A 12,207-nucleotide genomic window follows, 5' to 3' on the forward strand; every position below is an offset into this window, starting at 1 on the left:
TCATTGTTCTTTGTGCTTTTTTTACACAACTAGGGGTCTGGTCCTTCATTCAAATTGGCAGCAGTATTACCCTTTCCGTCACCTCAAAAATTTAACCCAACTACGATTTCCTTTAGTTTCTATGTGCTGGTATGCAGAGTGTGGTACCCTAGTACCTTCTCCATTTGGTTATGATAATGGCTATCGTTAGATTTTCATTTCTCCAAAAGTTTCTAATGTATATAGTTCTCTGCCCACACAAAATTTGGGGTCTCGAGAAGTTAGGGCAATTATCGGTTTGTAAGGGTTGTGAACTCCTCATTTTCTTCCTCTGCCCATAAATATTTCTCTCTTGTTTCATTACACAGTTTGTGGTTCGTATTGCGCTGGGGTCCTACCCTCCCTTCTCTTCGACTACAGGGTTTGTGGTTCACATTGTGTTGGGGTCCTACCCTCCCTTCGCTCCGTTTGTCCCCATCATTCATTCTTCGAGAGCTGTCTTTTCTCGTTCTGTCTGCAGGTTATATGTTTATATGACTCTTGGGCAGCGATTGCCTAGTTGCAAAGATGGCGCACCTGGGTCATCCTCTTCAAAACATTGGGGCTCGTTTGGATGGGAGTCCATGGCCAATTTCTTTGAGTCTACTCCTCTCAAAGTCAGAAAGGAAATTCTTCACTTAGAGGCCAAGGAGTTCGGTGATCATGTATATTTGTTTGATTCAGAGATTGGAGGAAGTAGCCTCAAGTGGGTTCCTGACCCAGGGAAGTTTTGTAAGAGAAGGCTTTACTTTCTCCTTTCTATTAGTTTGCATTGTCAGTTGGAAACTCTAATAAGCATGGTAATTCAGGATAAGCAAGTATATAATTACAAGTTGTTTGCAGGTTAGGAGAAGAAAAAGAGAATCTTGAGGGACATCAAGTACAACTTGGATGACATTGTGGTAATACTGACTTGGGTGGAGCGCTTTGTGGTCTTTGATTCAAAGACTACGTCTAATGAGCAACAGGACATGCCCACGATCATCAATGCTCTATCTCAGACCTCTCCTCACACAAACTCTTCTCCTCTCTTGCCAATGATCATCTTGGATTAATAAGTTCAGCATGCATATCGTATTAATGTTTATTGTGGGTTAGTCTATGTTTTTTTGTAAGTCATATGATGTTTTGTAAGCATTTCCATTAAGTCGACAAGATGCATTTCTGTAGTTTGTTTTTGGCATTTTGTATTATTAAGTTTTAGAGCGATAATGAACCTAAAGGATAATAAACTTATATGTTGTAGTTTTCAGTTTCTTGCATTGGAGCAGGGTAGTCTCATCTTGCTAATTTTTTTCCAATGTTAGTCATGTTGTGTCTATGGTTATCCCTGGTTGAAGATATGATATCCGAGGCTACTCTTTAGATAGCTATCTTGCATTGAAGTGACCCCATTAGAAACTTGGAATTTTTCTTCAACTCATTCTCACACCCTTATGATTTGTGTTGCTTCGATTCTAAGCTCTCGTCAAAGTATGTGGAGATTCCAATCTTATTTCTGATCCTTTTTGGTTCACAAGTTACTAAACATGTCACGAGGGTGAAGTGATTCAAATTACTAAAGCTCTCAAGAAGGATGGAAGTGATTGAAATTACTAAACCTAACTGAAGCATTTTCCCTTGAGCACCATAACATCCATTTTTTCCTTTTGAAGGGTAAGTACGTAAATAATCATTTCATTAGACAAGCTTAAGGTCCTCTTTTCTCAGGTTAGATTGTTACAAGGGGTGGCTTGGTCAATAAAATATTTGCTTCCCTTGCACGAGTTTGATCTCTTCGAACTATGAGATAAAGCTCCTATGACTCTCGTCCAGGCCATGGTGGCATGGGAAAATATGCTTCAAAGTGGAAATAATAATAAGGGGTTTGCCACCAGGCCTGGAATTTGACGTGCTGTAAGATGTATTTTGGGTTTCAAGACGTATTTGATGGCGAGATAAAAATAGAACTCATCAGATGTGACGTCTCTTTTATATCTGCAACCCGTCAGAATGACGTCTGATTTCAAATTTAAACCGTCAAAAATTATAATACCAATACCATTTAAGGGATTTTCCACTTAGCATAAGTTTAAATACAAGTAGTTGGCTGCACTCTCAATCTCTCCAGCGTGCTCGTATTGAATCCATAACTCCATGATAAAGCATAATTGCATTGAATATTTATAACTGGGAATTCAGGTTTCCAACAACTGTTCTGCACTCTCAAGCTCTATAACTAGGAATACTCATAGAATTTTTGGTAAAATATTTTTATTTTTGGAAACCGAATGCAATTGAATTTTATCTATACGATTCACGTCAATTTGTTGTATAATGCAATGTCATATAACACCCATAATTATTTCTAGTTAGAATTTGTGTGTTTATAACTAAATTGGTTAAGGGTTCAAACTTTGTACAATCCTAATAACCAAATTGTTGTCTCAACTAAAAACTTTCTGGAATAATTTTTTAAGAAGACACCATATGATTATAAGTTTTTAAAATGATTATTATATAATAATATGATTGATTGCATATATCAAATTCCAAATTGGATATGTTATTTATTTGTGTGAACTTGTCATATGCATTTTAAAACTTCGCATATTCAAATTTAAATGGATTGAGATAGAATTCATACTAATAGCACTGAATGCACCTAAAACTTTAAATTTATTGACATAAGCCTATTTATGCACTTCACACTTCCTCAAGAGTTGAGAGGCCATCCTGATCCCACTCCATGCCCAACTAGGTTTTAAAATGCCTATAGCTTACATCGTTGCTATCAGTGTAGTAAAGCACTGAAGTATTTTGAGGTGTTTTTGACTTGTTAAAGAAATGCTAAGGCAGATAGTTTTATGAGTTTTATGAATGTACATGGTTTGAGGTTAATAAAAACTTAGTTGTTTCAGCGAGTGGTATGCACTTAAGGTTGGAGGCTTTTCTTATTTAAAAAAAACAAATCAAAATGTTATTGTGTATTTTTTAAAATAATTTAATTGTATTTTTCGGTGGACTTTTAAAAATAATGTAATTGTTTTTTAGGTTTAATGTTGATTTAATTAGTTATAATATATTTTGGGTTGTTTTATAAATTAATTGTTTAATGATTAAATGAAATTGAAGTTCAATTTAATATAATTATAACACATAACTCTCAAATAAGAAGTAAGGATTAGTTGTTTTGCTTATATTTTCTAAAGTCAAGAATTTATAATGCTTTGGATGAGTAAGGATAAAAATAAATTATGGATAGAATAAAAATAAATTATGGATATCTCATTATTATAAATCTTTTAGCCAAAAGCATTAAGTATGAGTCTTAGTAGTTTTTTTCTTTATCAATTCTCTCTCTCTCTCTCTCTCACAGATATATATACACTAAATTAAAATCATATAAAATTTAAAGATATAAAAATTAATGGAATCAAGGTCTAATTATTTTTCATTATATAAATAGAAAGTTATCATATGAATAACAAAATCTATATCCTTAAATCCACTTTGCAAATTGAAATAGTTTTTAATGTCAAATATTTTATAACATAAAATAAAATTGAGAATGAAATAACTTATTCCTTTAATTTGGAAATAAGAGACCATATGATTAAAACGAGAGAGAATTAAACAAAAGATATTACTATGGAATAAAATTGCAACAATTAACATGTTTCTGCTAACTTAGGAAAAACAAGGCACTTTTAGAGGAAGATTAATGAAAATTGAGATGCAAAGGTAGTTGAAAGAGAATTTCAAGATAAGGGGAGGTTGACATTCACAAATTTGCGTAGAACTTAAAATGAAAGGCATGAAAAATACAAAAACATCAACAAACTTCCATTTAACAGGCAGAGAGGATTTGAAATTTCGGGCCTATTTGCCACTATTTCAAATGTGTAATAGATTTTTTTTTCTTTTTTTTTCTAACATAGAAAGAAATTAAATTTTAAAGAAAATATCTTATTTGTATGGTAAAATCATACACAGTTTTAGATTCACAATAATATTTATTTAAACACAAGGTATACAAATACATTGTAATTGCACCATCAAATATAAAGAGATTAAATATTTTTACATGTAAGTTCAATATGTTAATTTATTTTAATATTTTCAATTTATAAAATATAAAATATTGGTAAATATTTACATAAAGGTTTAATTAGATAATAATAAAATATTAAAAATAATATAAATCTCAGTATGAAATATATATTGTAGTTTTTCTAAAAAATCAATTTGTTATATTGTAATTTTGTTTTTATTAATAAAATTATGAATAATATTTTAGATAAAAGAATATCATATATATATATATATATATATATATATATATATATATATATATATATATATATAACATTAAAATCTATAATATATAAGTAGTAGCTATAAGTTAAGATCCATTAATGATTCTGTAACAATATTTAAATTTAATTAATAAACATATAAAATTTTAATACTTACAATAAACTTACAATATAACAATATTTTTAACTATAGATATTCATGCTTACTTTGCCATAGATATTATTAATTGTAAATAGGTTTTGTTACAATCTTATGAGTCAATACCATGGGTCATAAATACCACATGCCCAAAAACCATCTCATTTATATAGGAGTTGTCTATAATGTGACTTTTGGCAGAAATTAAACTGGTTTTGTGACCGCATATATGGATTCAACACCTTGAAAAATCCCATGTGATTTCAATGAAATCCTGCGGGATTTTAGAAAAATTAAATCGTAAAAGCTTTCAAAATTTTGCATTAAAGACAATTATATATATATATATATATATATATATATTTATTTATTTAATTTTATTTTATTTTATTATATTTTTACACCGAGAGATACTCTCTAACCCCCAATATGGAAGAGATGTTGTAATATCTTATTATATTATATTATATAAACATTTCGACTGATCAAATTACATAAAAATAAAAATAAAAATACATTTTACTAATTTTATAATTACTAATTAAAACATTCTTGAGTGCAAACCATTTCTCAACTTTTACACTCAAAAAAGAGGTTTACACCTCTAGAGATTTGATCCCTCTCAGGGGTTGATAGGAGTTAATATGAATGTAGATTGGTTTATTGTAGTTTGTGTATAGAGTAGTCCCACCCATGTTGTTGTTGTATAGAGTAGATGTTGTAGTGAAGCTTTAAATCAAAGCATACTAACATACTAATAAGAAACATAATGTTATATCAATTAAAAAAACAATAGTAATATTAAACAACAATAAAAATAAAGAGAGGATATTGTCATTTAAAAAATAATTAAATAATACTTACATTAATAAAAAAATAAAATAAAATTCAATATTGATCATTAAACAAAATTCCCTTTACTTTATAAATTTTAGCTTCAAGCAATAGCTCAATAGTCCAGTTGCTAAGTACCTTTTCAATTGATAGGTCATGGGTCAAATCTCCTCGACCCCCTTGGGGTTAGCCCTGACCAAATAAGATGGTGAGTAGACCCCTTCGGGTGGATCTGCCCGGATGCCACTCAAGAACCATAAACCACAGTTGAAAAAAAAATTATATAAAAAGGTAAAGTAATTGAAAATATAAAATTTCTATAATTCTTCACTACTAAATATGAGTTGACACGTAGCATGTAATAATAATATTGATATTGATAAAAAATATTTTAATCTTAGACATAAATAAAATATTTTTCAGAGTTGATATTAAGTAACATAATTTTATATAATATTATTGAATTTCATTTTTTTCTTATATTTTCACTTTCCAATTAAGGAAATGTGAAATTTATTTAATTCTTAATATGAAATTGATATGTCACATTTAAAAAAATATTATTAACAATAATGTAGTTTGGAAAAAAAAAAAATTTCAATATTCACATTAAGCAAAAATATATATATATATATATTCCATCAATGTGTGTTTTTTAATTCAAGAAAAGAGCCTTTTGGTAAGCGGGGGATTTGAACCTTGAATCTTTTAGTTTTCACAGTGTTCACATTATTTTAATCACCAATTAAACTACCCATGGAAAATTAATTATATATATAAAACAAAAAAAATTCAATACATATATAAAAAAAAGAAAAAAGAGAATGTGTTTTTATCTCATGAATATAAATTTTTTACATGTATTTTAAGAATATATTAATAACAAAAAAACTGGTAAATTAAATATGTCAATGATGTTAAATAATATATTTCAATTTCAATTAAATATATATTATATAAAATCAATAAAAATTTCTTTATTATTAAAATATTTTATTAGTGTGTTATTTAAGTTGAAGGAAATTTGCAGTTCCTTTAATGCTTACAAATTATGTATATATAACCAAAATAAATGGTTATTAATTCTAAATTTATGAATTTAAGGGGATGAAATTTACCAAAATACATACATTTATTCAAATGTTACATTTAAAAATACATTTATAAAAAAAACAAGGGAAGCTGCATCGCAGCAATTCCCTGCCAAGTTACTTTTACAAGTTAGTGCCACTGCATTAAAGAGTTGCCCAGCAACAATGTACATGAATCACTGTTAAAAAATAGTTAACAGGCTTTGGCCTAGCTGTAGAGCTTCTGATACAAAGTTTTGGTTGTGCGTAGTCTTCATAAGCTCCCTTGCCATGTCATGAGAAGAGATGACTAAGACGAGCTTGGAGCCGAATGAAAGGCATTCAGAAAATATCTCTTTGCTAAAGCAAGTTGAAATTATAAACTTTATGAAAAAACTTTCAAGGAGCCTAGCCATCATATGCAGGTAAACATTGAAAACATTGATGTGAGAGGTAAGTTTCAATATTCAAGTAAATTCGATATATTATATTAAGTTTCGATAGTTACAATTTAATGAAATCAACGAACCAAGGCAGGGAGGCTGCATCGCAGCTAGTCCCTGCCTTGGGGATTGGTTACATTCTCATTGCCAATAAAGCTTATCCGTTACAGAGTTTCATATCAGAACAGGACATGAAAAGAATAGACAAATCCATGTAAATCCTACTGGTTTCGCGATTCAAGGGAACTCAAAGATCTTTCAACACCTGAATCTAAGCAATGGAGGAACGTGAAAAATACTAAAACAAAAGATGCAAAATCAAAATGCAGTTTAGTGACAGAAGTCATACTTCTCCTTGATCTCCTTTGTAATGGTTTTAAGATGGTGCTGGTCAATATAGAAGGCGATGATGAAAACAGAAAGGTGGGTAAGTTGGACCGAAGTATGTGCTCCACTCGATTGAAACGCCCGATTATTATGATTATATTCAAACTGCCACAAACAGCACCAACTCCAGACTGTGTAAGCTAGGCAAAGTGCTTAGTGCTAGTTACTCGCTCCGATCGGAGTTACCACCTACCGGTAACTAGAAAAATAGACCGATGGTTGGAACTGAGAAACAATGTGACATACTGCCGCTACCTCTGCTTCTGGTGGTGCTGTTGCTACTACTGATTCTGGTTCTACCTGGCTAAAGCAAGCAAGAGCAAAATGGCTAGGCTATACAAACAGGGCTATCAACCTAGACACAAGCACTTCTCAGCTAGCACGGACCAACCGAGCTATCCACATCATTCCAGCGATGAACACCACCCAAGATACACTGGTCAAGATACAGATACCGGAATCAAGCAGGCAGTATAGACACCGCCAAGCTCACTAGATAAATGGATGGATACTGAGGAACAAAGATACCTTGATTAAGCATGCTTTGAGAGATGCAAGTTGATTTAGGATTCAGTTAATTTTTAAATTTCAAATCTCAATGTTGGATTCACACCCCGACCCTCGATTTCTCCAGCGAACCAAAGGCCCATTGAGCTCGAGTTTTTCGATTATTCGATTAGGAATATGCGCTCCGTGGAATAGTTGCAATTCATGTAACTCCACCGCTTCTTGACATTATTTATCTTTGAGTTTTCGCACATGTCAAGAGGTTCTATAAATAAAAACAGTGAATTTATTAATGATGAAAAACATGACTGATGACGAGAATATGATGAAATGAAAAATTTAAAAAACAATATACTTCCCTATTCTGACGTGGATGAAGTCTATATGGGGCAACCAAATAACGTGTTCATAGTGCAAAGAATATCTCTAGTTGACATTATTAATTCTCAGCGAAATTTTTTTTTTTATGGTAACCTCTTGGGTGGAAATCTATTAAGATCCATGGAAGTTAAGTTTACATGATTTTGTAGTAGGTACTGATTACAAGAATCCCTTACCCTCTTTGTAATTTTTTAAAGAATGTTACAAAGCTCAGAAAATTCAAGCAAATCCCGCACTTTTCATGGTTCTCGTAATGCCTGCCACGTTTTTTCGTGCATGTCCTACACCCGTGTCGTTGTGTCGTTGTATTCGGAAGTCGATCCGCTGCATCTCATTAGACACGTCAATACCCTCCTTCGTCACCTTGAATTGTGATTGACTCTCGATATTTTCAGTTTTTCTTTGCAATCTGGGAGCAGCTAGGTTGAACACTGACTGAAATCCTAGGTAGAGGTTCTGTGTGTGCACTGTGTCTGCAATTTGAGCCTCGGAGATCGTGAGCTGTTACATGATGCATGTCTTTCGTTTGTCATGGGGTTTTTAGGTTTTTTGGACATGAAGGAAATGAGCAGAGAAATTCAATCTGTGGCAGTTACTGGGATGCAGAGGGCTTGCAAAGGGAGAGATTCAATCTGTGGCAGTTACTGGGAGGCAGAGGGCTTGCAAAGGGTGAGGAAGAATTAAGAGAGGAGCTAAAGAGGCAAATCCCATCTGGTGGGCAGTCCCCAAGTTTAGCTGGACAGGAGCAAAATGGAGAAAAAATGGAACCCAACAATCCCGCAGGTACATTTTGAGTGAAATCCATGGATTTGTAATCGTCCCAGTTTAAAGTTTTCCTCTCTGGGCTCTGTTGTTGCCTTGTTCTGACAATACCCAAATGCTCTGACTGACGAATTTTTGCAAAATATAGTTAGATGTAGTATAGTGCACAGAATGCCCAAATTACATGACCTAATGAAAATGTTTTGGACAATATGTATACAAAACCAGGTGATTTTTTTAACACCGGTACGTACCCTGAGAGTATCCACTGCCCATGGCGATTTGGCCAAAAAAATGCAAGGCCAGAGTTAAGCCCACAGCAGAAGTTTCATGGCCAGCAAAGAGGATGTTGAGTATGAGATCCAGTATTTGTTCAGTCGAAAGCCTTCCATCATCCATGACATTGCTGAGGAGGTCGTCGTAGTGTATGTCTGGATGTCTTTTTCTCTCGTCCATGGCCTTTTTCACAAAGTCCAGTATCTTTACTCTAGACTGCCAAACAACACGAGAACTCTCAGCAACATAAAACCTAAATTGCTTAGCAACACCATAAATTGCTAAGTCCCTGTTTTCTACAGCACAATTAAAGAATTTTTTAGCAATATATTCAGAATTTTTTTTTATAGCTATGCTTCAGTGATCGCTTTATATTTAGATTTTTACACCAAAACAGATAATGTGAAACAACAATTTCTGAATTGCGGGACCACTACAGATATTCAGTGTTTTCTACACTGCAAATTGACCTGACATGATCAGTTCATCGATGTAAAGCCTAAAATTATGTTCAGTACATTACCTATCACATGCTTGCTTGCTCGGCCTCCTCATCCTCATGCCATGCCAATAATAATTTTAAAGTTATCTGAATTCATGTGCTTAGATCAGAATTTGCAGGCATTAATTTGTAGATATTTTGGATAATCAACGTATACACTATGGCTTTTTTGAGCATTAGCTTCTGGTGTAAACAGAATATTGCTGACATTGCTGGCTACTGCATTCTCGTTCTCTCTGAAAAAAACATCTCTTTCTTTTGTTCTTGCATTCAACATTGGGCTGCGTCAGCCTAACTGAAAGAAAAGCACTTTCTATCATTCTAAAAAAACACTTTCTGTCATTCTATTTGTTCTGGGCAGTGCATTAATGAATTAAATATGCGCAGGTGGGCATACATAGCATCCCATTTACCTGGAAGAACAGATAATGAGATCAAAAACTACTGGAACTCTTGGATAAAGAAAAAGCTTGCTAAGGCTGAAATAATCTCAAAGAATATTGAGGCTTCCAAAGTACATAATAATCTGCCCCAGTTCTTGTTCGAAGAATCTGCAACTCTGGGTAACGAAAGCAAGCTGCTAAAGTCTGAGATGAATACTGATGGGCATGCAGCCGAGACAGTCTCAGAGATGGCCGAGTTCAGAAAAGAAAGCCTCTGCAACAAAACGGCAAGGATCTGAAGCCTGCAATGGGAAATCTCCAGACGCACAAAAGAGCAGGTGGAAAGCTCCAGACGCACAAAAGAGCAGGTGGAAGACGAAAGAGGGGATGACTTGCAGAGGTTTGGCAATTGGGTTGCTCAGCAGGCGATATTTATCGGTGCTCCAGAACTCTCCCGGGCTCGTACAGAGGCAGAGCAGGTTCATGACACCTGCCGGCATCCACGGACAGCTGCAGCTTAACACGGACACCTGCAGCTTAACACCAAAGCTTAGGAAACTTTAGCATACCCCTGCAGGAAATAGGAATTAATGGAATTAATGTTAACATTAAAACCTAACCGTTGACGGTTAGGGGGAGAATGCACTGGGATAAAGGTAATTTAACCTATGATCGGGCCTCTTCCGCCTCGGGAAGAGGCCAAATAAGATGGCGAAGGGTGAGCTGCAAATGGAACTTTAGGTTATCAGGCACATCGGCGGAAAGGGAATTTGCAAACTTTATTATAAACGCCGAATAACACCGCAGGAAAGCTGCAAACTAATGCTAAGTCCCTGCCGATCGATTACAATAGTCCCTGCCGGATGCCAGATGGCAGGGACTAATAATCTATAAAGCAAAATTAACCTAAATCTATAATTTATAATTTAAATTGATTTGAGAGTATGACTTTATATAGAGGATGGCGTGAGCAGCACTTCTATAGACCATGAGACAGTACGAATTCTATAGTAGGCATGCTCTACTATTTTTACAATGCTCTTGTCAACAATGCAAAGAAGAGCCGGAACTTCCGAATTGTATTTGAAATAAAAGTTCTAATTCAAAACTAACACAAATAAAGAAGAGCACGAACTTCGGAATTGTATTTGAAATAAAAGTTCAAATTCAAAACTAACACAAATGTTTCTGCTTTCCAGGAACAGGTACTTAATAGAATTGAGCCGGAGCCCCTTTTAAACGAATTCTTACAATATAAAAAAAAAACCTAAAAGCGTTACCTGTCCTTTATGCTCGACGACTTTGTTTTGAAGGTGGAAATTTTTGGAGATTATCTGCATTATATAAACATGATATTCATCATAAATATGTATATGTACGTGTATGTATATACCCAAAACGCAGTGTGAAGTGTATATATATTTTGTCACCTCCCCCGCCAATTTTGCCGCTTCTACTGCGGTTGACAGAAATGCGGTGAAGTCGTCTGTTCACAAAGATTACAATTCAGTTAAACCAGGGTGTCTTTGGAAACCAAACCAGACAAAGGTCCAAATACTGCTCCATTAACAAAGGTCCGACAACTACTAAGATTTGAAAATCCAAGTTGTTTGCATCATATCACTCTGTACTAACCACTAAACCAGAACTCAGCAAAAAAAAATCATAGTTTGACATATACTTACTGCAATCTCCCATTGTTCTGCTGAAAATCTTTGCTCCCTGAATTTTTTTGTGTAGCTTTGTGATAACGAAGAAGGGAATTAAATAACATCGGAAAGGACATCGTTTTTTCAGGAATATTTTGAAATCTAAGACAGTTTCTATGTTAATTGAATAGCAGTAATATTGAAGATATCTTCGTCATATTCTCACAAAAATATTCCGAAATCCAATAAACAGTATTTCTGTGAAAGGTCAATCACATTGCAGTAACATTAAGCCTAATATTAATCACCATACAATACATCTCATATATTACCTAACTAACATGGTATTCAATAAACCTAATCTAAAAGCAGTATGCGAATAATTTGAGGATATCCACATCATATTCTAACATTAAGGATATGCACATCATATTCCAAAAATGCTATGCGATGCTTCATCTTATCTGAGCATTAAACATATTCTCATCATATACCGAAATCCCATGTATGTTAAGTCCTTTTAAGAAAGCGGCAACCATTCCCCGCTCTGGTGTCAGC

General features: G+C 33.7%; 1 protein-coding gene across 2 annotated transcripts in view; it reads right to left on the reverse strand.

Annotated features, from left to right (window-relative positions):
* Positions 1–11,829, reverse strand: part of LOC149239802 (inositol monophosphatase-like) — a 223,175-nt gene extending 211,346 nt beyond the window's left edge. For both annotated transcript variants that reach the window (XM_089367217.1, XM_089367216.1), the window contains exons 1-3: positions 11,686–11,829; positions 11,431–11,486; positions 11,281–11,334 (exon numbers count right to left, since the gene is read on the reverse strand). In XM_089367217.1, coding sequence (XP_089223343.1) covers positions 11,281–11,334; positions 11,431–11,486; positions 11,686–11,698 — 123 coding nt within the window. In that variant the 5' untranslated portion in view covers positions 11,699–11,829. The remainder of the gene's footprint in view (positions 1–11,280; positions 11,335–11,430; positions 11,487–11,685) is intronic.
* Positions 11,830–12,207: the final 378 nt, after the last annotated feature.

This window comes from Pinus tabuliformis, chromosome 8 (genome assembly GCF_031772625.1).
Source record: "Pinus tabuliformis cultivar Carrire ecotype Pingquan chromosome 8, CPIR1, whole genome shotgun sequence".
Classification (NCBI taxonomy): domain Eukaryota; kingdom Viridiplantae; phylum Streptophyta; class Pinopsida; order Pinales; family Pinaceae; genus Pinus; species Pinus tabuliformis.